Below are 27,607 nucleotides of genomic sequence, written 5' to 3' on the forward strand. Positions count from 1 at the left end.
TTTAACTCAACATTTTTTCCAACAATCTGCTAGCCGAATCATGCTTATACTAGAACTTTTATGGAACAAAAGTGCTTTATCATGATGAAGATTAGGTGCGAAATTGGGAGAAAGTGTAGAATCGCCCACTGCTTGCCGCGTTTTTAAGAATTGCATATACACGGTATCCATGTACACGTTGACCTATTTTCACTTAATGTTAAAAAATCATCCCAGAATTTCACAAAAATGTCATTGCGCACACTCTTGACTTTATCCATGTACACATCAAGCTATTCTCACATAAAAATTCAAAGAAACTTGACAAAAATCCAATTCTTCTTACTCTTGTAAAAAGCGCCAAACAAGTAAGTGGGCTATTCTGCACTTTAGCAGCGAAATTGTTTCTAAGTGGAATTTTCCAGAAAATGTCACATTACATGTCTCATGATCTCTCATTTCTCTGAGACAAAATAATCTGTGATTTGAACTGTGTACTTCTCAGATTATAGCTAAAGTCCTAGCTAGTAACCTTTATCGTCTTACCAAAATGTCTCCAAACTACCTGTTACCATATTCTAAAGATTAGCCCTTGCGGTTCATGCATCTTATCGATAATTTATTGTTATCACCTCTTCTTCCACATTACTATTTTAATTAAATTTTGCTTTTAGGAAACTGGGTACTTTTCCGTTTCGCTGGCGCAAATCTCGCCAAGCACACATTGTTGGCGACAGCATGCAGTATACACATAAAAAATGTTAACAAATGTTAGTTCTAAGAATTTTTTTATTTTGAAGGCATAAACATTTTAATATGGTTTAATCTTTTGTAAAAAGCCAATAAATGAAGACAATTTTTAAAAAAGCATATATTTAAGAATTTACTATGCTTTCATGGTTCAAAAGCCTGATTCGCCGATTCGTATCTCGGGACCCCAAGTGATCTCATGTCACATAAACTCCGCTACAAAAATCTAATTCTCTCAGTAATTATCTACATTAATTTCAAGTTAAATCTTAATTTGGAATACAAGTTTAAATGCAAGAATTATTTCAATTCGTACGAATAGCTTACTCAGAAATTATGTAAAACCGCAGTGCTTTACTTCGCTAGTGCATTCTCATTAGAATTGATGAATTTAACCCTTGACTTTGCCTTTTCTATATTTTTGCCTCTGGGTGAGCAGTGTGATTGCATCCTAATTGACTTAATTACCACAAATGGTCTTAGGGCATAAAATGTAACTATCTTGTAAAAATATATGTAATTAATTGTATGGCAGTGTTGAAAGAAACAATCAATCTGATAAGAAATGGCTGCAACTTCTTTTGACAATGAAGCGTAAAAGGTTACCAGTGAAGATGTTCCGTTTGGCATCAGTTGTAGCATTATTGACGACTTTATCGCTTGGCCAGCAAAACAGAAAAGCACCAGAAACTGTTCTTTATTGACTCCTCACAATGGTCTTACAAGTATAGTCTTATCATCTGCATTGCATTTCAAACCATGTTGGTTGGAGAAATAGCCTATAATGCCTGCAAATGTTTGAATTGATGATTCACTTATGTAATTTTTCTTCTTAGTAGCTTTATATGTTAAGGAAACTTTCACTTTTGAGCAGAGCCACATTAAGACTTTTAGATGCCTTAAGTACTTAAGGGATTTTAGTTTCTCCACATGCATTTATACCTGTTTTTCCAACCATTTCTTGATCATGGTTTAGAAGCGCTTTGCATTACATAGTAAAATCAGCTATAGGAGATTTTTATGATGATTCTTTTCCTCTAGTTCCTAAGCACTTTATTTTGGTGTCCTTTTTCTGTGATGCTGTAAGCATGTACCTACTTTCCTTAATAATACGGGGACCGGAAAGTAATGCCGTGTCTGCGTAATGGTCGACCATTCAAGAACATTTAAAGCATATTGGAAAAAATAAGGAAAGCAGGTGTTTAAGTCCCCCATAATCTGTTCGAAAAGAAGAAAGCCAACCTATCCATCACATGCTACATATTGCTTCAACTGCACTATACAGAACCGTTTTTTGATCGTTTGATTAGTGGAAACAAAAAAATAAGTCCTATATGATAATCCAAAACTCAAAAGGCAGTTTTAATAGGGGTTAAAGGGGTTTACATCCTGAAAAGGCGCTTCTGGGTGTTTGGTGGAGTATTCGCGGAAGTGTTCACTTTGAATTGCTGAAACCTGGAAAAACTGTTAATGTAGACCATTTTTCTGAACAATTGGCTCTAGTGTACCAATCTTTAATCGAAAAATATCCGGCGATTGTCAATGGAAAAGGCGTCATTTTGCAACACGACAATGCAAGACGAACACTGGAAAAATATTATGAATTGGGGTGGTACTGCCTCACCCACCATATTCGCCCGATATCGCACCCTCAGATTTCCATTTATTCTGATCCCTACAACATTTTCTTAGTGACAAAAATTTGAAAATTTGGATTATGTCCAAAATGCCATCTCGAGATATTTTCCTCAAAAACCAATTGATTTGTATCAGTCTGAGATTAAAATCTGCATACTATATGGCAAAAGGTTGCTGATAACAAGGGTGATTATATTATTGATTAAAAATAAAAACTTGTTACAAATTTATTCGTTTGAATTTAATGTAAAAAAGCGACATTACTTTCCAGCTATTAGTTAATCCAACTGTGGTTTTGAGAATAGACTTTGTAGAAGCAGTGATTGGCTAATCTTTGGCGATTTGTTGGCGAAAATTTTGCGACCAACCCTGGTACAGCAACCTGTTAGTTTTTGTTTGGACGCCATTTTGTTTTCACGAAGTAAAGGCATGTTTTGTTTTTTTTTTACTCAACATTTCCAAGATTTTTTCCAACAATCTGCTAGCCGAATTACGCTTATGCTAGAACTTTTATGGAACAAAAGTGCTTAATCATGACGAAAATTAGGTGCGAAATTGGGACAAAGTGCAGAATCGCCCACTGCTTGCCGCGTTTTTACGAATTGCACATACACGGTGTCATCCATGTACAAGTCGACCTATTTTCACTTGAAAAAACATCCCAGAATTGCACAAAAATGGCATTGCGCATACTCTTGATTATATCCATGTACACTGCTAAAGTCCTAGCTAGTAACCTTTATCGCCTTACCAAAATGTCGCCAAACTACCTGTTACCATATTCCAAAGATTAGCCCAGTGATTATCTTAGAAGAACTCAAATTTTCCACTTAGCATCCCTTTTAGTATTACAGTCAAAAGTCGTTAATTCGGACACCCATAATCCGGAATGATCTATAATCCGGACCTCAAAGCTACTGACGCATGCGTGCAAGACCCTTACGGCTGCGAATGTGCATGTACGCATGTGCGTTTAATGTATAATGGACTGTATAAGCTAAGCTTAAATTATTTAATTCAGTTAATGTTGCAGATTGCGTTGTTCCTTAATCTTCGAATTGGATCCAGCTTATTATTTTTTGCAGACTGTTAGAGCAATTTTATAAAAGTAAGCTTGAACTTTCGATTATGTCAAATAGAATTTCCGATATATATTTACGGTACAATTCGGTTTTGGGGACCGTAAAAAATTGCAGTGAAAATGCATGCGCAAAGGCGCCAAATCTAGCAAACTCGCCCATTAAACAGCATGCCAAATCTCGAAAAAGCGCTGATTTCAAATTGCGTAAGTTTTACATAGTTCTATATTTGTAAGTCGCCATTGAAATACTAGTTTAATTTTTTAATTCTCTTTTTGATAAAGCTATGGATATTACAATTTGGGAATTGCCGAGTGAAGAAAAGTCTGCAATAGAATTTTTTCAAAAAGAAAGGCATCATTCATGATAGAAAATTATGTTTGAACAATCATGAGATGAAATTATGCTTTATCCATAACTCGGTAGCAAAATGGCGGTGCAGGAAAGAAACTTGTAATGAGAAGAAAGGATTGAGAATTCAAAATTGGTTTGAAGGATCGAAAATCCCCTTCCTTACAGCCATTAGGTTCATCTATTTTTGGTGTCAGGAAATGACATCTGTTGAATTTTGTGAACTTCAGCTCAAGATGAACCACAGTACAGTTGTAGACTGGAAGAGTTACATGCGTGAGGTGTGTGCCTCAGCTTTAATTGCTTGGCCCAAGTCTAAAATTGGCAGATGTGGCAAACTTACTGAAGTAGACAGAAGCCTTTTCAGTAAAAGAAAGAACAATGTTGGACGTGTTCTTCCACCACAATGGGTTTTCGGCGTATTATGCAGAGAATCAAATGAATGTTTCTTAGTCGCTGTTCCAGATCGATCGGCGAAACCTTATTGAACATCATTAAAGGATAATATCGCAGAAGGAAGCATTATTTATACTGACTGCTGGAAATCATAGAAGTCAGATGAACTGCAGGATGCCGGTTTTTAACTCTTTACTGTCAACCACAACTACACTTTTGTGGACCCGGAAAGTGGGTGTCATAAACAAACAGTAGAACGGCTGTGGAGCAGTGCTAAATGGCGTAATAAATGCCATTGGGGCACTGCTCGACAGCATTTTGATTCTTACTTGCCCGAGTTTATGTACAGACGTTTGCACAAAAAAAAAAAAAAAAAAAAAAAAAAAAAACTGAAATTTTTTCTGCTATGTTGGAAAACATAAAAAATTTTATGCCACCCGTTTAGTTGCAAGTATATTTAGCCTTTTTTTCATAAAGTAATACAAAATTGTATTATATGAAATTAACGTCTCATCTAAATTAAAATAAAAATCTGAAATAGGTATTTACTATTATGTTTCCATTCAGTTATTTTAGCCTTTTTTATATAAATAATAATAATAAAAAATTATATGATGTGAAATTAACATTTTATCTAAATTAAAATAATAATCTCAAACAGTTATTTACTCTTATGCTTCGATTCAGTCATGTTTAGCCTTTTTTATATAAATTATAATAATAAAAAAATACTATATGAAAGTAACTTTTCATTTAAATTAAAAAATCAATCTTAAATAGTTATTTACTATTATACTTCCTTTCTTGCGTTAGGTTTGCCACAATTATTTTTGGAATCATTGGCATCAACAATAGTTTGGCGATTTTTTACGGCCCTCAAAACCGAATAGTACCATATTTACTAATATGCAAAGGATCTACAAAGTGAAAGTATGTTTCGAAGTCCATTAAACAAAGAGTGGAATTGTTGCAAAAAAATGGGTATAGGCATACATATCCTTTGTTTTTCTAACCATTCCAAAATCTGTTTATCAATTTCACGCTGCTCTGCGGCGGAAGGGGAAAACGCGCGGCGCTCAATGAATTGGAAGTTGATCTGTCTGCACTATCCTTATCTTCAGGGCAGATGTTTTTATTTTATTTGGCTTATAATTCCTTACTAAATGTAGTATTTCATCTCGATGTACACCATCTTTGATATGATTTAAATCAAATTCCTCGTCATTATACTTTGCTTCCGATAGTGAAGAGAGTGACACGGAGGTTATTGAAAACGAAAAAATTTCTATTGACAAATTAGTCGATATTCTCGACACAGCAATTATAGGACTTGAACAGCGGAACTTTGTAACTGAACAAGAAATTATCTCTGTTTATAGAATTAAAGAGAAAGTATCACATAAAACGAAGCAACTTAAACAACTTACATTAAAAGAAATGATTAATAAAGTAAACAAATAAATATTAAGCTTTTCTTTTTGTAAATTTTGATACCCTTTAGATCATAATTGTTCTTTATTTCATAAATTACGTTTTCATATTTTTAATTTTATAATTTCAGCATGCCATCTTACCAGATTTAAACTGATGATCTATAATCCGGAAGTCCTGACGAGTTCGGATTAACAACTTTTGACTGTATTATGACTGGGTATAGAGGTGTAAACTAGAAATGGGAATTAAAACATTTGCGGATAGTTAGTCTTGAAGAAAATTTGCTTGTTATCTTGTTATGTATAAGAATACAATTTTTCAATGTATTAAAGGCAAAGCCAAATACTCGTACTGATAAACTGGGTGTTCTTATTTACTTTTAATTAGATATTTGACTCTTTTCAGTCAAATCCCAGTATATTCATAGCAAAAGTATTTTATCATTGTGGTTATGCAGTGGGATATTCTTGACAGAAGTATTTGACAGACAGTTTTCTAACAGGACATGTATACATATTAGTTTGTTTACAAGAAAAGAGCTTCTTGATTTACTCTTCATGGACATTTTGAATTATAGCTGCACTTTGGCAACAAAGTTTCTAAGCCAGTGCTGTGAAGTCAGCATCCGATGCAACCAAAAAGCTCAAGTTCGGTTTCAGTTTAGCGTTTCCACATCTGAACAAATAGTAAAATTTCGCTTATCTATCAAACAAGGTTAATTCAGTTAATTAAATCAAAACTTTTATTGATATCATGAACACAATACACAACAGAGAGGAAAGCATATATATCAGTTTATGATTTGCATTGTACTTTCTTCACATTCAACATTGTTTGCTGTATCAAAGGTGCCAATTTTTTAGAACAACTCAAATGAACAAGACTATCTGGTTCTTGCCCTTTTAGTTTCTACAGTATCATGCAGCTTCAGCATAGTGCTTCGGTCGAAATAGATGTGCTGTGCACATACTTTAGTTGCTGCATAAACACTTTTTGGCAGTATCTTGGGTTGTCATATAATAATAGTGGTTAAAGAAGTTAAGCAGCAAGTTGAAAATCATGATAACTCTGTTAAAAGTAGTTTGACATTCTGCAAATTTGAATATGTAATGAATAAAAGTTAACTGCATTGATTAACATTATGCAAGAGTCACATTGCTATCACTTGATGTAAATACATTACAATTTAAAACCAGCCATTTAGGAAGGAATGGCATTTCAATGAACAGCATTATATTAACTCTCGGAGCATTATGGGACACACTCTAACACTGAAATTTTAAAAGTTTCTCAAAATGTCATTTGGGGATGGGACCAATAATTTTGATATCCTAGATTCAAGAAAAAAGTTCATTGCTGAAATGGAAAACTGGGTTCATATAGAATGGAATTTTTGCTGGGAGTCGTTTAATACGAAAAAAAAAGAGTTAATGAAAAATATAAAGTTAAACAAGAAGATGAATATTATAAATAATGTTGATATAAATCAGATACTGACTCGTTTCCCAACTTATTTTAGTTGGTTTCATCTACAGAATAAGGATAAATGCTTAATATATGATAAGTTTGGGGACGCCAGGCACTTTCTCGATGAATGCATGCTTACCTGGAGTGCAAGAGAGAAATATAGAAAGAAGTTTACGGAAGATTTTAAAAGGAACTATTCAAATTTGAAAGATTTCAGAGACAAGAATGAAGATTATAAATATGAACAAAGATAGGATATAAATTCAGCACGGAGAATTTTGAACTTTATACAGTCAAAAGTCGTGTATTCGGACACCCATAATCCGGAATGATCTATAATCCAGACCTCAAAGCTACAAACTTTCTGCGCATGCATCACGTTGACGCATGCGCGTAAGACCTTTAGGGCTGCGAATATGCGTGTGCGCATGAGCATAATACGTTTACGCATGCACGTTTAATGTATAACGGGTGGTATATGCTAAGCTAAAATTATCTAATTCAGTTAATGTTGCAGATTGCGTTGTTCCTTAATCTTCGAATTGGATCCGGCTTATTATTTTTTGCAGACTGTTAGAGCAATTTTATAAAAGTAAGCTAGAACTTCTGATTATGTCAAAAAGAATTTCCGATTCTGGAGCTACCAAAGGAACTACAAAGCAAAAGCATGTTTCGATGTCCATTAAACAAAAAGTGGAATTGCTGCAAAAAATGGATAAAAGCATATCCTTTGTTTTTCTAACCATTCCGAAATCTGTTTATCAATTTCACGATGCTTTGCCAGGGAGGGGAACATCGCGGTACGCAATGAACTGGAAGTTGATCTGTCAGCACTATCCATATCTTCAGGGCAGATGTTTTTATTTTATTCAGCTTATAGTTCATTACTAAATGTAGTATTTCATCTCGATGTACTCTGTCTTTTATATGATTTAAATCAAATTCATTATAAATATCACGAATACACATCAAATAGTTTTCTGGTTGTAATTTTCTAATTTCGACTATGCGTAATGTATGCTTTACATATGCGCGCGTTGAAAGAAATATTTAATAAAGTAAACAAATAAATATTAAGCTTTTTTTTGTAAATTTTGGTACCCTTTAGATCATAATTGTTCTTTATTTCATAAATTACTGTTTCATATTTTTAATTTTATAATTTCTGCATGCCATCTTACGAGATTTAAACTGATGATCTATAATCCGGAAGTCCTGATGAGTTCGGATTAACAACTTTTGACTGTAGGTTTTTTCTTATGTTTGTTTTTTTCTGCCAGTCCCACTTTTTGATCATATGGTTTGTGTTGGGTAGGAGGATTGGGGCAGTGCCCTTATGGTAATGATGGGTAAATGGTATTTTCTTTATTATAATTAAAAAACGACTCTTTCACTATGTACCTGACTCCTTTTCTTCCAATATATATCCAAACCGAAACTGGATACAATGAATACTGGCAGAAATTTTTATGTGTAATGAATAAGAAAGCCATGCGTGTATACAGAATTTTACATCCATAGCACTGAAAAGATTAAACTATTTCAAGTCAGCTAAAGCATTAAAATGAGTTTGAGGCAACATTTGGCAGCAGAATTGCATTATATAGCCATAAGGTGATTAGAAGCAGTCAATGACTGTCTGTCATTGCAAGACAACCAGTAGTCAGTTATTCCATGAAAAGCTGGTAATTGTACAATAAGTGTGCAAAGTTACAAATTAAGCAATTTTCAAAGCTTGAGGGAGAGGATTGAAATCGTAAAATCAAATCTCTATGTTCTCTTGTTGCACAAAGGAATGTATTTACAAAGGCATATTCAGAAGTAGATAACTGTATTGAAGTTAGTTTGGGAATCATAGCCTTAAAAGTGGCTGCCCATTACTGATGGTGATTTTGCAGGCTTCCAAGAAAGTGTGCCCTGAAGGTACGAAGAAATTTAAAAACATGAGAAGAATAGCAATTGAAAGAAGAAAATTTATCTGAGAATGTTAATGAACAATTACAGTTTTCTGCCACCAAATTTAAGTACTTTTCTGTAGCAGCTGATAAGTCAACAGACCTTATTTCAATAGCTCAGCTGCTTTTGTTTGTTAGAGGAATTTCTGAAGAAAATCTCTTGAAAGTAACTGAAGAGCTTGTTGAAATGAGTTCAACAAAGAGCTGAATAACTGGAGCTAATTTTTTATTCTCCATTTTAAATTTGTGTTCTGCACATAATTTTGATACTAACAAACTTGTTTGTATCACTACTGATTGAGCTGCAGCCATGATTGGAATTCAGAATGGCATGGTGAGTCTACTGGGAAACCATTTGGATGAACAAGGCAAATAATTTGCTTAGCTATCATTGTATCATATAACAAGAACAGCTGTATACGAAAAAACGAGGATTTGACAACCTAACAAAGGTAGTGAGTGATGCAATCAATTTTATTCCCTCACATGCAATTTAAGAAACACAAGCAATTTAGGAAATTCTACATCACATAGGATGCACCACATATTGAGTGATCTTGTATATTACTCTGAAGTATGGTGATTGAGCCTTTAGATGCTTAGGAAAAGTTTGCTGGTTGAAAGTTTGATGAAATAATTTCATTCCTTGAAGAGAAAGGCAAGCAAACTAGGATGCTGGATGCTAATGGAAACATCTTTCAAGTGTTACTTATCATTTTTAGTTGATGTGATTGTCCATCTGAATGACCTAAACAAAAAATTGATGGGAAAAAAACCAATTCATCTGTCAACTGGCCAGCGCAGCATGTGCTTTCAAACTAAAACTCCAGCTGTTCTCAAAGCAACTTGGCTGTCAAAATTTTGTCTTTTCCTTACCTCAAAAAATTCAAGGAAATTTTTCCTGATAAATAACATGATTATTCAGCTGGTTTTAATTGTCCTGCCATTTTCTCAAAGAAGTATGTTTGGTAAGATAAATACGTTTTTTTTTTTTTTTTTTTTTTCCCTTTCCCATGATTTAGAACATAAGGACAAAAATGATTATATCTTTTCTCATATACTGATTGATGTATGGTGAAGATTTAATTAGTTATCGCTATAAATATCATGTTCATACAAAAGATGCGTTCAGTTGAGCTTAATTATCAATTGGATGTCTATGAGTTAGTTTGTCACAAGAAAGGCACCCGAAACTGTTGCTCATACCAATACCATTGAGAGCATGTAGAACAACATAAAGTGTGAGTTTTAGCAAATGGTGTCTATGGCAGTCATCATATGACATTTTGTATTTCTTTGTGGAGTTTTATGTGGCTTCGTCAATACCAGGATCAGGAGAAGGAATATCAATTCCAGAATTGCACGATTTGCATTATGTTATATGCAGCATTGAACCAATGCTGACAGGAAGACATGAAGTGAGTATTTTTGTAGCATACATTTTTGCCATTGTTTTGGATGGCAGCCATTTTGGAAACATTGGTATTTGGACCTATTCTTTGCATCACAGAAAAGTTGCAAAAAATATTAAGAAGCACTCTGTTGTAAACTTTTACCAAAAATTTTGTTATTTAGAACAAAACAACAGCAGCTTCCAGCCCCAAAATCTGTCCTGCACAACTCCATTCATGCTTAAGTGAAAATCTTTTTCATTGTTGATTATTATTATTATTTTGAAAAATCCATTTGAATTCAGTTGAAAAGATGTTCAGTTTTATTGCTGTATATAATTTAGATATTATTTTAGTTTTATTACTGTATATAATTAGATATTTTTTTTAACACTAAAATATATTACAGGATTGTCGTGGAGCATTTCCACTTGTTAAATGTACCTATTGTAGAACTGAATTTCAGGAGATGTAAGTATTTTTTTGATATCTCTGAATTTATTATATGTAATGAAAACTGCTTCACTGAATAGGGTAGAGAAGAGTTATAATTTTTAATCTTCATTTTTTCTTGGCTAAAAAAATTCATTGTGAATTATATGTCAATTTTAAACTTTTTATAAAATCTTTGACGTTATAAAACTTAAAGCATTTTAATATATTTGAAATCTGTTTGAATTTCCGTAAGAATTGTGAATTCCATGCATTTCCTCAATTTAGCATTTTTTGTTTATTTGCTGTGAGTTATTATAAATTGTTGGCCAATTATCAGATTAAAATATGTTTTAAAATTATTTTAAACAATAATTATTTATAATAATTTAAAATAAAACATTATTATTTAGAATGATTTAAATTTTATGTATATTCATTTTGAATGATAGCATGTATCAATGAATTCACAAATGTTGAATTTTAACATGTATTTTCAAAAAACCTATGTGTATTATCCAGTTCTCTGAAATAGCAGTACTATCAAAGCATTATCAGGTTAGGTGGAAATGTGCTGAACAAGAAATTTACAGCTTATTGCTTTAAGTAAAATTAAAATTTGAGCTCATAATATAAGTTAAAAAAGACTGGAGGTAAGATTAATTTAATGCTCCTAGTTCTTTGTTGTTAAATGAAAAATGTTTCTCAATTTGAAAGGGAAAGATTTAGGAAGATAAAATGATTTATCTGTCTTGATATTACTGCCTGATCTGTCTTGATCATTATGTTGTTGGTGAGGCACTGTGTGCAGGAATCTGGCAACAATGAATAGAAAATTGTTCTATTTGTCGTTATGAAGTATTTGAAACTCTGATTCCCATGTTGAATTTGAAAACTGGGAAGCTAACCTAGTGCAACAAGATCTTGCAGCTTATCTGATGCTTCTACTTTTCACGTTCCTGCACTGTAGACATTAGAAGCTTTTTTTCTACTTAGTTTCAGTTTTATGCTCCAAAACCTCAATTCATCTGAAGCCATATTTCAGCAGGACCTTTATTCCTATTTTCTCTGCATTGCTCAATGCTATCCATATGCATTTTATCCTTAAATTTCTTAGTAGCTTATTTTATCTATAAATGTGATGATGTTATGACTAGTACAGTTAGTATTATCTACAGTCATCAATGAAGTATATTGAGGAACTGATAGAATCTGCTTGGAACGGTATTTATTATTTTGAAACCCATGCATAATATCTGTTATGTATTCCACATTATGTACAATGTTACTGCTTTGCAAGTTAGGTATATGAAATGCTCATAATTTTGTGTTTCTCTTCATTAACAGACTTGTAACTTTTTTATCTTATACCTCAAATCATCTTCAAGTAAATTTCAGTGCTTTAACTGAAATACTGTTGTTGCACTTTCAGTGAACAGCATTGTGTAAAAAAAAATCCTTTGAGCTATTTTAATGAGCTGTGTTAAAATGCTAAAATGTGTTGTGTTTCCTTTTGAATTTAATCTATTAGTTCTTGAATTTTTGTTGAGAATATTTTCTGTTTTTGGGGAGCATCATTTTTTTTTATACGTCCAGAAAGGGCTGTTAGTCTTGAATTTGGATTTTGCATCAGTTCACTATAAATGGCATATCATTCCGCAGATTGTTGCGACCAAATGATCACCCTGTATTATTTTTAAAGAAATTAACGAATGAAGAATCTGCATTAATGTATGTTATGTTCCTCGCATTTGAAAAAACGATGGTACCGTAAGTCATCAAATTTTGAATAAAGTAGTCCTCACCTGAACATGTGCACCTGGAAGCCCGAATTTTGAATTTGTGTTATTATTTATTTTATATTCTATAAAATTTTAAGGAATTTTTGATGAATAAACTCGATAATTATAAAGCAAGCAGTGCCAACTTTGTTTGAAATAAAAGATTTTTATTTCTGGTGCAGGAGGGAGACAGTTGCCATTTGGAAAAATATGATATTTATATCTTTCAATTTTAATTAACAAGCTTGGTATATGAAAACAGTATGTAACCATGGCCAGAAATAAAATACATTTTATCTTCCACATGCCAGCATGTTGCCATTCAGTAAAGCCTAAGATACTTTCAAATTTAAATTTAGAAGATATCAAGTAATAAACTAAGCAGTTTAAAAGCAATAAACACAGTTCTTAAAAATATTTTTTCTCTTTTTTAATGTGATTTTTTTAAATAATAATATTAAAATCATGAGATGTCTAATTAGAAATATTCAATATTTTTATGAAGTTACGCTACTTGAATGCATTAAAATCATTATATACTTTTTCTTTTTTTATAACTATTTAACATGGCTAGCCATGTAACAAATAATATATAATGCGTATAATAAAAAACTAGTGCAGCAAATACAAAAATATACATGGCAACCTGTAAATACTCTATTCGGAATTCTAAAAGTATGCTATTTTTGAATATTTTGTGATTTTGCTGTTGAATTGATTTTATGTGCCTTAAGTGCAAAAAATGTGATATTTATTAAATAAAGATAACACAAAAAAAGTTAATAATAAAAAGACAAAACATTTTTTTGGCAGCCATCTTACTAACAAAACTGAATATTAATATGATAAACTGAGAAAGACTGAAATCCATGCTAACTCTTATCGCTGCATTGGGAGTTCTAAACATATACTGCTATGCAGCTTCTAAAAATTTTATGATTCTGTTGTTGAATTGTATGTGATATAAGTGTGAAGAAAACAATGTTTTATAATAAAGCTCAAAAGATCCCTCCCCTCAAAAAAGAGGAGGTTAGTTTAAGTGACTGGTAGACTGCGAGCTCAGCGAAAGCATAAAAAAACTTTAACAAACCTTTACGGATGACTTAAAATCTGAAAACTTTCAGGTTTTATTTTATTTTTTGTACTTATTAATTTTAATTTCTTCAATATTGGAAAAACTTGCATTTTGTTTTCATGTAGTTATACATTATATTTATATGTGTATAATTTCACTCATAACAAAAAAATTAAAAGAAAAAGATTATAACCATCCTAAAAATTTACTTTTAAATTGAATTGAAAAAAGAGAGAAAATGTTAAATTTTATAACAATGTAAGATGCCAATTGAATGAAAAAAAAAATTTTTAAAGTTTTAATAAAATTTTTTTATAGAATTTTAAAAGAAAGTGCTAGTCTGTCATACCATTACAAACAAGATTCAGATACATTGTGTCCGAAAATGCGAATGGCGACTGCTAGAGGGTGGCAGTGTTGCAGGCTTAAGCCAGAGTGGGGAATATGATCATTTCAGGTGAGGATGTTGCAGGAGAAGAATGAATAAGTTTACTAACTCAGTTCTTTATGAGCATTTTGTGTAACAGTTTGTGGAAAAAGTATTGCTGGATCTGATGGCTGACATTCTAGCAGTGACATGTTGAAACATATGGTTTCAGCATGATGGAGTGCTTACACATTTAGGAGCACTGTGTGTAAATACCTCAATAGGATGTATCCTGATTACTGCGTTGGCAGAGACGGACCAGTTAACATGTCTACCGCCATCCCCCAGCCCTGTGGGTCCCATCCCTGGATTTCTGCCTGTGGGTATTCATGAAGACCATGGTGTACAAAACGACTGTAATGTCAGGCATGAATTTTGTCACCAGGATCGGGTAAATTGTTAGCAACTTATCCATAACACATGTGTCCAGTTTGAGTGAATCTGTGAATTTATGTGTAGACGTTAGGAAGCATGCAGTTTGGCAAATGGAAGGAATGGAATTGTAAACATCTTCTATGATTTAACCATGTTCTTTAATAAAAGTCATATTAACACCTGTTTTGACCTCCTTTCTTTCTTCCCCTTTACGCTTGCGAACATTGCCCTCTAGCAGTCACCATTTGCATTTTTGAACATATGTTCTTATGTGAATCTTGTTTGTCATGGTATGACAGACCAGTTAAGTTTGGCAATGGCCTTTTGTGAACCCTGTGTGTGTGTGTGTATATATATATATATATATATATATAATAGTTTACTAATGATTTTATTAATAATTTTTGTTTTAGCTCTAAAGGAAGTACTGCCTCTGTTTGCAAAAAGTGTGAAGTGAATGTCAAACTTTATGGCAAAGTATGCAGCATTTTACAGTTTATAAACAATTTAATGTTTCTTATTTCTCATAGTTGATATTAAATGCAGTAAATGTTAAAATTATAGCATTGTATTTATCTTTACATCCAACATTTCTTCCATAATCTATTTTCTGATGTTGTCAATTTTATTAAGTTTATTTATACATTTTCTTTGCGGTAGTATTTTATGAATTTGTTGATTGTAATATTACATTTTGTGTTTTCAGCTGTGCTGTTCTGACATCAATCTGTATACAAATTTTGTTAATGTTTGAAACAGTTTTCTGAAAGTCTTATTTTAAGATGCCTACTAATTCATTTTGGAGCTCAGCAGTGACCATCCGAGTGGTTACAGCCATAATAATGGCAGTTTGATCCGAGAGAAGTTTCCTGGCTGCGTGGTTCAGTTTTGTGGTTTTTCTCACAAAAAATAGGAATTCAAACCAGTGTCCCTTAGAAAGTCCTCCATGAAGGCATTTCTTCTCTTAGGCAGATAAGCCTTTGTGAGCTTTTCTGTAGTCGAATAACATAATCTGACCTTATTTGTTTTGGATTGTTTCATTTTTCTAAATTTTATTTGGGCTTAGTGATCAACATTTCAAGTACTTTAAAGGATAGCTTAAACTTGACACATAATTACTGACTGAAAATTTTATGAAAGTAAAGTGACAGTTTCCCATAATTGAGTTTCCAGTTTATGTAAACTTTTGTATGGGTTAGGAATTGGGAAAGAATGAAGAAGCAAGACTATAATTTTTAAACCAATAAGTTTATAATGTTGATCATAAATCTTGTCCATTTAGGAAGCGTATTTATAAGTAATTAAAAAAAATTTCTCTGCATTCGTAATAGCCTTATATTTGCAGATAATGTATGCCTAAAACTAAAGTATACTATTAATATAAAACAAAAATTTTGATCTCAGTATTTTAAAAATAGCTGATACTTTAAATATATAGAGCAATTGTAGTGAAAAGCCTTCTAATAGTTGCACAATATTTTCTATATTTCTCAGTATATTTTAAAAGTATGCTGTAATTTTTAGATATTTATTGGGAATATGTAATTTAAAATTTTAACATTGGTTTCTTAAATATGCTGGAGTTTTGAGATGAAAAAGAGACTAGATAAGATAAAATTTTAGTATCAGTTTTGTCCATGTCATAGGTATGTTTTGCTATCAAAATTAATTGAAATTAATAGTTTTATTGAAATGCAATAAATTAACTAACACCTAGTGCTAAACTCAATTAAAATAATTAGTTTTTATGAAAAAGTAAATAATTAAAAGATATATATATATATATATAAACTTGTGTGAAAAACTTAGAGAATTTTAAAATTATGTCTGTTTTTTTTTTTTTTTTTTTTTTTTTTTTTTCAAAAAGTATTGAAGCACGAAATGATTAAATGAGATGTCTTATGTATCACGTAAAATCTTATAGTAGTAAGAACAGAAATGATGAGACAATGAGAATACATAAAAAATACTACGTGTTTAAAAACACAGTTATCTAAAATCGGGAATGTTCAGCTGTTTTACGATTTACACTTGTGTACAACATTAAGATAATTTGTCAATTACAACTATTCTTACAAAAAATATTAAAACAGAGGTACTAATTATGCCACTAAAGAGTTATGCGTATACAGTCAAAAGTCTTTAATCCGGACGTCCATAATCTGGAATGATCTATAATCCAGACCTCAAAGCTACAAACTTTCTGCACATGCATCAACGCATGTGCATATGCGTCACCGCATGCGCGTTTAATGTATAATGCACGGTATAAGCTAAGCTAAAATTGTCTAACTAACTATTTCAGTTAATGTTGCAGATTGCCTTGTTCCTTAACCTTCTAATTGAATCTGGCTTATTATTTTTTGCAGACTGTTAGAGCAATTTTATAAAAGTAAGCTAGAACTTCCGATTATTTCAAAAAGAATTTCCGATTCTGGAGCTACCAAAGGATGTACGAAGCGAAAGCATGTTTCGATGTCCATCAAACAAAAAGTGGAATTGCTGCAAAAAATGGATAAAGCCATATCCTTTGATTCTCTAACCATTCCAAAATATGTTAATCAATTTCACGCTGCTCTGCTGGGGGGGGAATGTCGCAGCGCGCAATGAACTGGAAGTTGATCTGTCAGCACTATCCTTATCTTCAGGGCAGATGTTTTTATTTTATCCGGCTTATAATTCCTTACTAAATATAGTATTTCATCTCTATGTATTCCGACTTCGATATGATTTAAATCAAATTCCTCATCATTATAAATATCATGAATACACATCAAATAGTTTTCTGGTTGCATTTTTCTAGTTTCGACTATGCGTAATGTATGCTTCAAGCATGCACGCATTGAAAGAAATGTTTAATAAAGTAAACAAATAAATATTAAGTTTTTTTTTTTTTTTTTTTTTTTTTTTGTAAATTTTGATACCTTTTAGATCATAATTGCTCTTTATTTTATAAATTACGGTTTCATATTTTTAATTTTATAATTTCTGCATGCCATCTTACCAGATTTAAACTGATGATCTATAATCCGGAAAAACCGATAATCCGGAATCGTCGAAGTCCCGATGAGTTCGGATTAAAGACTTTTGACTGTATTCAGTGTCAAATATGTAAATGTAAATTTGTGTATCCATAGAGCTGTAATTGTGAAGGAGTTGGGATATTGGTGATATATGTGCTTGTATTCCTTAATGACATTTGCTGTGTTTCTCGCAAGAATTGTGTAAAATTTATAAGTTATCAGGCAAAATGATTAGCCAGTAATGTATGGATGATGAATGAAATGGAGAATTGTAGCTAGATTGGAGGCAGGCCAATCACAAGGGCTACAGAACTCAATGTAATGTCCTTGTCATCTACAGTTTGTTGAAACAGTTTCAGTACACTAGATCCATATCAAAAAGACTTGGACAAAATCAACCAAGATTCATAATAATGAATGAGGGTCAGTATTAGTCACTTTGAGTCAGGCAACACAGGGATGCTACAACTTCACAGCTCTCACATAAGCTGTATGCCACTACTGGAACCAGAATTTCACATGCATACTGCACTCTGCAGCACACAAGAAAATACGTGTAACTTGTAACAAACAACATGTGCCTTGGACTTCAATGGAGCAGCATAGTTTTTACAAATGAGTCGAGATTCAGCCTGGATTCTGATTCTTGCATACCTTATCTAGAGAGAGCCTAGAACATGATGCCATTCCTTCTTCATCAGGGAAAAATATTATTACGGTGCTAAATATCAAATGGTTTGGGCAGGCATTATGTTGGACGGCTGTACATCTCCGCATGTGTTTGACAAAGACTTCCTGCTGCTGTGTGAAGTATATAGAGATCTTTGAGCCATATGCTCAACTTTTCAGGGATGCAGTTTGTCTTGGGTTCCCCTTAATGGATGACAACGTCCACACAGGGTTCAGCTAGTTGACAATTACCTGGAAAGTGTGGATATTCATCGCATGGATTTTTCATCTAGATCTCCTGATTTTAAACATTTAGAGCATGTCTGGGGTACTCTTTGGGTGGGGTGGGGGTAATTTCTTCTTGCCATCATCCTCCAAGAAGCACTCGTAGCTAAAAACTGCCTTGTAACAGAAGTGGAATTGACTGCCACAGTACTTCCTCAACTGTCTGCTGTATAATATGCCATACCATATCTCATATTAGACATTTTCAGTTTGATATCACAACATATATTTTGAACATCCCTCCACTGATAACCATGCTTACATAAAATCATGTTTGGTAATTATATCTCTTTTGCTGTTATAAATGTATATTGACACCAAATTTCGTTAAAATCTGTCCATTAGTTTTTCAGAAATTCAGTTTATTGTGCAAATTTTCTTAATCTTGCATGTAAGTGTATGTATGAAAATCTATATGCATACTCGCACACACACATGTATATATATAAAATAAGAAAACAAATCTTTAATAAATTACTAACTTAATTAGCAATAGCTCTTTAAATTTTTTTTTAGAATTTTATGCGGCCCTGCCCTAGCATCTGCAGTGCATCAAAATTTCTTTCAGCTGGGTCATTTCTAGATTAATTCATACATACGACATAATAATGCTGGTGATGTAGCTAATTCGGAACATAAACTGAAGCTTTCCCTTAATAAGCAACTTAAACTGAAACTGTTCTCTTAGTGATCTTCTGTATTGGATAATTGCATACTTTTCTTTCTACCTCTCTTCTCACTTGCAAACATAACATTGTCTGGCTGTTGCTTGGTTTCCTCTGTTATTTCAGAAATGTAATAAATGATAGATAAATCATGCAATAATTATTTTCTGCCATAATATAATTATGGGAGGAAAATATCTTTCAAGAATGTTTGAAAATAAATTATGTATTTATTCATGGCATGATTGTCTGCTAAGCATACATCCTTCTATACAGTTATGCTATCACCACCTGGTTATTGGTCAAAGATTCATTCCATCATCACTAATTATGCTTATTTTGACTGCATTTATGTGTGTGTGTAATAATTTATAGGGTACGATGAGAAAAGTTAATGGTTAAAAGAAAAGTTAACCAGTTAACTTCTTAATCATAGCTGGTATAATTTGCTGGTGATAGTTTTAATAGACAGGCAATAGTAGCATAGATGTAACTTAGACATGTTTACTGCGTAGATGGAATGATGGATGTGAAGACAAGCATGGCCGAATTCAGTGTAATTTTATTATTGGATAAAGCAATTCTGGAGACACAATGCTTACTTTAACATGATTATGGGAGTGCAGTATTCACCTCACAATTTTGCTTACATGGGAACATTTAAGAACAATGGAAGAATACGGTTAAGCAAAGAGACATCATAACAAATGATTTTAGGCAGCAAAAACGAGACTGTGCAGAAGGTAGCTGAAGTATTTATAGGTCAGAAATTGTTCGAGTTCTGGATAGCCATTGGCCAAGAGTTTTCGCAGTGTAGAAGTGAAGGAGGTCATATTTATATTTTAAATCAGAAATTTAAAGGTCTGTTGTCAAAATTTTGTTAATGGTTGTTTTTCATATTTTATATTTCACATGCATGCAGGCAGTATAGTTATCCTATTTTTAAAGTATATTGAAAATAAGATTGAATACATGCACATACCTTGTGCATCGCATTAGAAGATAAAGAACACCATAAAAATATACTGTTGCATGCATGTGCACTAACAGTAGATTGAATGCACGCAGCTCTGATGATAGGTTGATAAAATTTATTTTATCAAAATAAACACTTTAGAGATCTGGAACTCCCCCCCCCCTCAAAAAAAAAAAAAAAAAAAAAAAGAAATCATACAACTCTTCACACTTACACTTCAAACTGGTACGAACGTTAAATACAACAGAATGCAAAGTGCAGCTAAAGAGCGAAGCTAAACCAGAGATAGTACTCGGAACTTGTGCCTGAGCTAATAGCTGACAACAAGAACTACAACTGACAGCAGATGCTCTCCGGCCTTATATAGTTTTCACCTAGCCGTCAAGATATTTCTAGTACTTTCTGCTTCTCATGATAACTGGAAAACAACAACGAGACTGGAATTACAGTTACAGCTAATATAGTGATCAATTACATTTATTCCTTTACAATAGTACCTATTACGGTGATACAGGAACTGGATGAAAATTTCACCAAATGTGGTGACAAAAATGAGTTGCCAAAACCATTGCCAGCTTGGAGGTATCTCACCAAATTGAGATACCCATTTACTCAATGTTAAATGGATGTGCCCCGGTATTGTTACTTTTCCAGCATAGCCTGGCTCTTTAAATTTTTTCATGTTACATTACATTGAAAAATACAACAATTTCACATATAATTGTATTAAAATCATCTATCTATGTACAAATTTATAACACTGATCCTTTCCCAAGGACTGCATACCCTTGGCACTGCATAAACTTACAAATTTCGAAAGAAATAGGACCATGTCCTTGTACTATTTATATTGTTAACACTATGGGGCAACATACTTTGGCCATAGTAAGGGGCTAGCCTGTCGTAATGAACAACTTTAGGCTTAGAATTTGGTTACTTATGCATCCAAGCTACGATGTTGTTTAGCCTATGCAAATTTCAAATGAACAAGAATTATATCTTACTAAAAGTATTCCAAAATTTCAACCATTCATGTGGATCACTGGTAAATTCAATCACATTTATTTTCGGAAGCGTGAAACTTGTTGGCTTCATTTATAGATACATGTGTCAGCGAATTTTTCTCCATTTTTACAGCGACTTGTTTCACTTTCATCGTGGCTGCTATTAATTTCTTTTAGTAAGTCTCGCACGACTCAATCCTTTTGTACAATACTCAATCCTTTTGTTCAATCTTTTGTTCTTACAAGGCTTTAGATTTCAATAGCAGATCTAATATTTCTTCATCCAAATTATAGTCGAATTCCTATCTTCCAGAATTTCCAGGAATGATAAGGTTCAGTTCCGATTCGTTTAAGTGTTCATTTTAAAGGCTGCATGCAGTGGAATTCTTTTTACTTTCAAGGCTTCCATTTCTGTTTACTAAATGATCAAAATGTTCTTTACCCTAACTAACTCATCCTGGCGCAAACGCTACGATTTAATGTGGTGATCTATTTTTAAAATATATTGAAAATCAGATTAGATACATATAATGTGGTGATCTATTTTTAAAATATGTTGAAAATCAGATTAGATGCACATATCTTGTGTGTCATATGTGTGCATTGCATTAGAGAATAAAGAACACCATCTTTTACGAAAATATAATTTTATTTACAGGTAGAACCTCCATGCGACATGACACTTATCCTAGCTTCTGATCTAAACATACTTTCGTTTCGTACAGGCAACACATGTGCAGTGACAAGATAGAATTACAAGAGAAGCGTGGCAAGTACTGCCATCTCTGAACAAATTAGAAACCAAGTTCTGACAGGCAGGCAGAAATAGACAGATAAAAAAAGGCCATATATAAAATTGAATTTGTTGCATTATGCGCATTTAAAACTGTAGCCATAAATTTTTAAATTTATATATTATAACAGTAGGTCATAAAAATTGTTTTTATGTATATATGCATAACTCTGTACTATGTAAATCTGTTGTGTCTTTAAATAGCCTACTGCATGTGAATATTGCAACATAATAGCAGCATTCATTGGTTCAAAATGTCAGAGGTGCACTAATTCAGAGAAACGTTATGGACCACCGGTAACTTGTGAGCAGTGCAAGCAGAGATGTGCATTTGATAGAAAAGATGATAGTCGTAAAAAGGTATTGCTGTTTCTCCTCTTCTTTTATCTGTTGTTTTATCAATACTTTAGAGGCATGTTATTGTTTTTACTTAAAAATCAGAAGTTCTTACTAGTCAGTGAGGCTTCATTCATTAATCTGCCATAGTATAAAAGTACTTTGCTTATTCAGTATAATAAAAATAAGTTTAAAAGTCATTTTATCTGTACTTCTTAACATCATATTGCCAAAAGTTAATTTATGCAGTTAGTATAGTAAAAAAACAAGTTTCTGTGCCGTATAATATGTCAGTTGCATTGTGTATAGTCATCTGTATAAAAAGTAAAAGGGAATGATGATTAAATTTTGGTAATAACAAATTTCAGTCTTCTTTATACAAGAGTGCCTTCTTAAAATTGCCAAATGCAATGTCTGTAAATGCTTACTTGAAAGCTTGTAGTTTATGAAACAGTGTCGATGAAAAAAGAGATTATATGGAAGCTCTGCATCTGTTTACTCTTATCACTGACTATATTACAAGTTAACAAAACATCTTTTAACTATCCAGATTCATTCTTCAGAAGTTTCAGCAGCTTGCTAAGAAAGTTGTCCAATAGATTTCCGAAACTTTGAATTGAGCACGTAGTTGGCCTTCACATTTTTTTATCAGTCATATTCAATATTTTGTAATTTGTAAACTATGTGTTTCATGTTGTATAGTCACAGGACATATTTTACGAACATTTAGCCACAAAATGCATTGCCATCATTTGGCTGCTTTCTTTTAGGATAGTATATTAAGCTACCCCACATATTATATTATATCGATGTTTAGTAGCTCATATCTGAGCCTCAGTCATTTTTGCAGTTCTCTGCATCATGTCACTGAACATCAACTGTAAGATTTGTACCTCTGTGATTTTTTGTAGCTTTCACTATTGCAATTTCGAATTATGTTGTACATATGATTTCCAAAATTTACTCCATCTATGTTTATTGAATTTCAATGGGTTTTCCATCCAATTCATCTGTTTTTCATCCAATTCATCTGTTACCCGGCACAGTGATTTCAGTTTCTTTACTCTTATATGGTTGTAAATTATGCATTTTTTGCTTTAAAAATGATTGAATTATGTTGTTCTTATCTTCCGGTTAAGGTTTTTATGCCTTTAGTAAATCTGCAAGCAATATTTGTACAATTATCAACATTTCAGAAGCTGTTTAAGTGCAGTTAAACCTAATTTTTAAATAACATGGCGGACAGACATATTTGTTTACATTTGAAACAGCAGAATAATAGATTTGTTGCCAATCTAGAGAGACTAAGCTTTGCAACAACAAAGATAAGGCCTTCATTTATTGTTGCGAATTAAATTATACTTAATCCTTTCTGGAATTTTTTTTTGAGGAAATAAGTGTTTAAGATGTACTTCGTAATTTTTAATATAGATGTTTTGAGTTTTTATGTATTTTTGCCTTGTCGCGAAGTAAGAACTGAATTAATTGAATGAGAAATACTAAATCGTCTGTGAAAAACTGTTTCTGTTTGTTTTCTTTGCTTAATTTCTTTTATACATCATTCTAGATTTATTATAGTATTTGAATAGAACATGTGGCAACGATTAGATATCTTCAGTGATATAAATTTTGTACATTCTGAGTTATAATATGAACAAAATATAACACTGTTAAGTGAACCTGCGCCAGAGTGTCGCTATGGTAAACAAATATAGTACATTTTAAAGAGAGCATTTATTCTATTGTGGTTTATGCGCTATCGAAGAATTAAATTTAATTCAATCCAATAAGTTTAAATGAAATACAAGAAAAATGCATATAATTTAATATTCCGTACAATGAAGTCATGTGGTGTACACATCAGATTTTTTTAATTGTGTCTTGTTAATTTGTGTATTGTTAATTACTAGCAATATCACACAACCTCATTATTACTGTTGTATTTTATTTATTTATATATTTGTATATTTATATATGTATTTGTATTTTTATATAACTGCACTTTTTATTATGGACACATTCATTCACTGTATGTAATTTATTTTTATGTACATATTAAGTTATTTATTTTATTCATATATGCATTTCTTTATGTATTTCTATTGTAATTGCTTATCTGCCATTTTGACCATTAACTGTAAAAAAATGATTTATGATCTTATTCACTCGTTTACTCTATCTTTGACAGTTGGAGCGTATATGTATTTGGCAAAGACTGCTCCAAGCATGTGCATTCCAGGCATTGTATTACAGATAATTAGGGAATTTCATATGGCGATCTCCGAAAAAAAAGCAATTTTTACGGCAACGTTGGAAGCGATCACTTTCGTGGTGAATTATGTATCGCGTCATTTGTGCACATCTAATTTTCCCAGCTCCAATCAGATTGCCTTTAATAGCAATTAGGCAAAACAAGTTTCCGGCAACTTTTTTTGGTTTCCGGTAACCTCGAGAATTGAGAGATTTGCATGTGCAGTGCATTTTGAATGAAAAAAAAAAAATTCCAATTCTTGTATAAATAAAATTTGGTCTAATCTTAGTGTACGGTACACACAGGATTTGGCGACATGATGATGAGCAGTAAATGGGTCATTTTGGTGTCAGCGACAATTTTCAAAATCGTGCCAAAGCATACTACAATCGTGTGTACTAAAATCCGTATACCAGGATCTTAGTACAAAATCTCTGAAATCTTATCTTTTTTTTTTTTTTTTTTAATAATAAATGCCTTATTTGTCATTTTGCAGTAAAAAAAAAAGTAATCATTCATCTAGGCTAACCATTTAATATAATTATATACTGAAGGGCCATTATGACCACACTAATAATAACATGTAGAACCACCTTTAACCCTCAAATCTGCCAGCATCCAGCGTGGCATTGGCTCCACAAAGTGCTGATAAGGTAGTCTGAGGTATCTGGTACCAAGTGCTCACCAACTGATCCTGCAATTCTTACACATTGCAAAGGGGCAGTAGGGCAGCACAAATTTGGTTCTCCAGGTGGGACCACAAATGCTTGATTGAATTAATGTCAGGTGAATTTTCAGGCTAAGATATGACTTGAAAGTCACTGGAATGTTCCTCGAACCACTCCCTGTTTATTCGACCCTTATGACATGCTGCATTATGTTGTTGGTAAATACCATCCCCTGCTGGAAATATTGTTATGATGAATGAGTGAACCTGGTCTGCAATGATGTTCACATAGCACAGAGATATCAGGGATTGTTCATTAGTGATTATTAGTCCTAATGTGCTCCATGAAAACATTGTAAACACATTAACTGCACGTGCCCATTAATTATGTCGTTTCTGTTATTGATGTTCCTGTCGCCGAGCCATAACGATTTGATCTTTATCAAAGTCTGATAAAGCAGCTGCTTTTCCCATTATGTTACTAATCATGCTATGTTTGGAAAGACAATGCATAGCTGCTTTATACACACCAACATCAACCGCACACACGCAGTGGTTTTGTTCCTGGGCAAGCTTATTTTTATAGATAGAGGGTGGTCATAATGTAATGGGTCTTTGGTGTGTTTGCCAAAATAACATTGATTACAGTAATTCAGTTTTTAATATTTAAGTAATTTATTTTAATGTTATTTGTGTCATTTAATGAGGCTTCTTCCTTCTAAGTCTGCTTATTATTAATTAATAATACTTTCAAATTTCAGGCAGTTTTTTTTTGGGGGGGTATACTCTTAAAACTAATTCTGCCAGTATGATGACATACCATCTCAAAATTTAATGCTCATTTTGTGTTCTTATGCATACTGCTGAATAAATATAAAATGCCTTAATTTATTTTAAAATATCATTAAATGGATTTATTTCTTTCATTTAGCTGCAAAATATCTAAAAAAAATATTTTTTTAATCCACGTTGGGCAGATTCTAATCTCAATTTTCTTAAAACACATCTGGAAAAGTCAGGGAATTTCATTCTCCTGTTTGAATGGCAAACCTGTAGATAGTCAGCACATGCTTTTTGATCATTAATCAATTAGTCAACCACATGTATATACACATAATATAAAATTCTTTATAAAGGAAAGTGAACTTTTGTTTGTGGTGTTTACTCAAACTACTTATTAACTACCACCAAACAAATAATACTTTTTTAAAGGAAAAAAAAGAATGTGTAAATTTTGAGGGATGGTATTAAAAAAGATTTTACTTATTTGTTAACATTTTTGAAGAGATATATTTTAAGACTGCAGATTCCTATCACAGAAAGAAAAATATTAACTCCTACCTTTTCTTTATAATCAAGTCCCTCACTATTTCGTGAGCTTTAAATTACTGAAACCATCTTTTTGCATTGAAGGCAAGATTTTCATCAAAATTAACCAACTCTTGAGCTTTTTTTAATTTTTCATTTTATTATCTTTTGCTACAATAATTTCTTGTACTGGCTGAAAGAATTTCTCACTTTAGATGTGATAAATAAATGTGAGTTATGAACCTCAGGCATGAAACCGTGTTTCGCAATGAACCTTGTTTTGCAAGCTGTCTTGTGAAATTATGCATAGCAACATGTTAAACAATTATTTTCTGTATTAAATCATTCTACATATCGCATTAATTTATAATATAATATTTTTTTTTCCTGTTTGGCCGTGTGGTTTTGAGTAGCTCATTTTAAATATGCAATTTTATGTACTGTATGTGAAGTTTCTAACAATTAATATGTCTGTTGTAATTGTTTAGCTTAATGTGCGTGTGTGTGATGTTACACTAGAATCTGCAAAAATTTAAATCACCATGCATTTATGTATGTATGTGTCTGTATATATATATATTTCATCCATATTGTATGTATGTGTCTGTGTATATATATATATATTTCATAAAATTTTTGCTTTTAAATTTAAAAAGACAAAAGACAATATTTAATTCATTTTAAAGTGTTAAGACTGTAAAATTTTTAGATTGAAATTTTTTTTTTATTTCTTCATTTTTAAATATTTGATACATAATTGAACTACTGTCCATAATGTGGATTATTTCTCATATTTGTTGTGCAACTGGATCACTGTTCTGCCTCAGTTTTTCTTAGATCTTATATTAAATATTTAAATATGTTTATAGGTGGATGGTAAGCTTCTTTGCTGGCTTTGCACATTGTCTTATAAGCGAGCATTGGCCAAGACAAAGCAAAGTTCCTCTTCACGTCATTCATCTCTTAACAAATCATCAGGCCATCACCGCTCATCCTCGCAGAATCATAAACGCTCATCAAGCCATTCATCTAAATCAAAGTTTGTATTTGCATGTATTCTTAGCTGCTATAATAATTGAATTACTTTTTGTAACATCTCA

General features: G+C 32.3%; 1 protein-coding gene across 3 annotated transcripts in view; it reads left to right on the forward strand.

Annotated features, from left to right (window-relative positions):
- The window catches only part of LOC118200688 (protein FAM76A), a 62,843-nt gene that overhangs the window by 6,554 nt on the left and 28,682 nt on the right, over window positions 1–27,607 (forward strand). For all 3 annotated transcript variants that reach the window (XR_015042165.1, XM_085820618.1, XM_085820617.1), the window contains exons 2-5: window positions 10,850–10,911; window positions 14,944–15,007; window positions 22,150–22,305; window positions 27,377–27,546. Coding sequence is in view for 2 of the 3 variants with exons in the window: in XM_085820618.1 (XP_085676744.1) it covers window positions 10,850–10,911; window positions 14,944–15,007; window positions 22,150–22,305; window positions 27,377–27,546 (452 nt within the window). In the remaining variant the exon portion in view is untranslated. The remainder of the gene's footprint in view (window positions 1–10,849; window positions 10,912–14,943; window positions 15,008–22,149; window positions 22,306–27,376; window positions 27,547–27,607) is intronic.

This window comes from Stegodyphus dumicola, chromosome 7 (assembly GCF_044657685.1).
Source record: "Stegodyphus dumicola isolate Sdum_Otavi_A_Nest chromosome 7, ASM4465768v1".
In the NCBI taxonomy this organism is placed as follows: Eukaryota; Metazoa; Arthropoda; class Arachnida; order Araneae; family Eresidae; genus Stegodyphus; species Stegodyphus dumicola.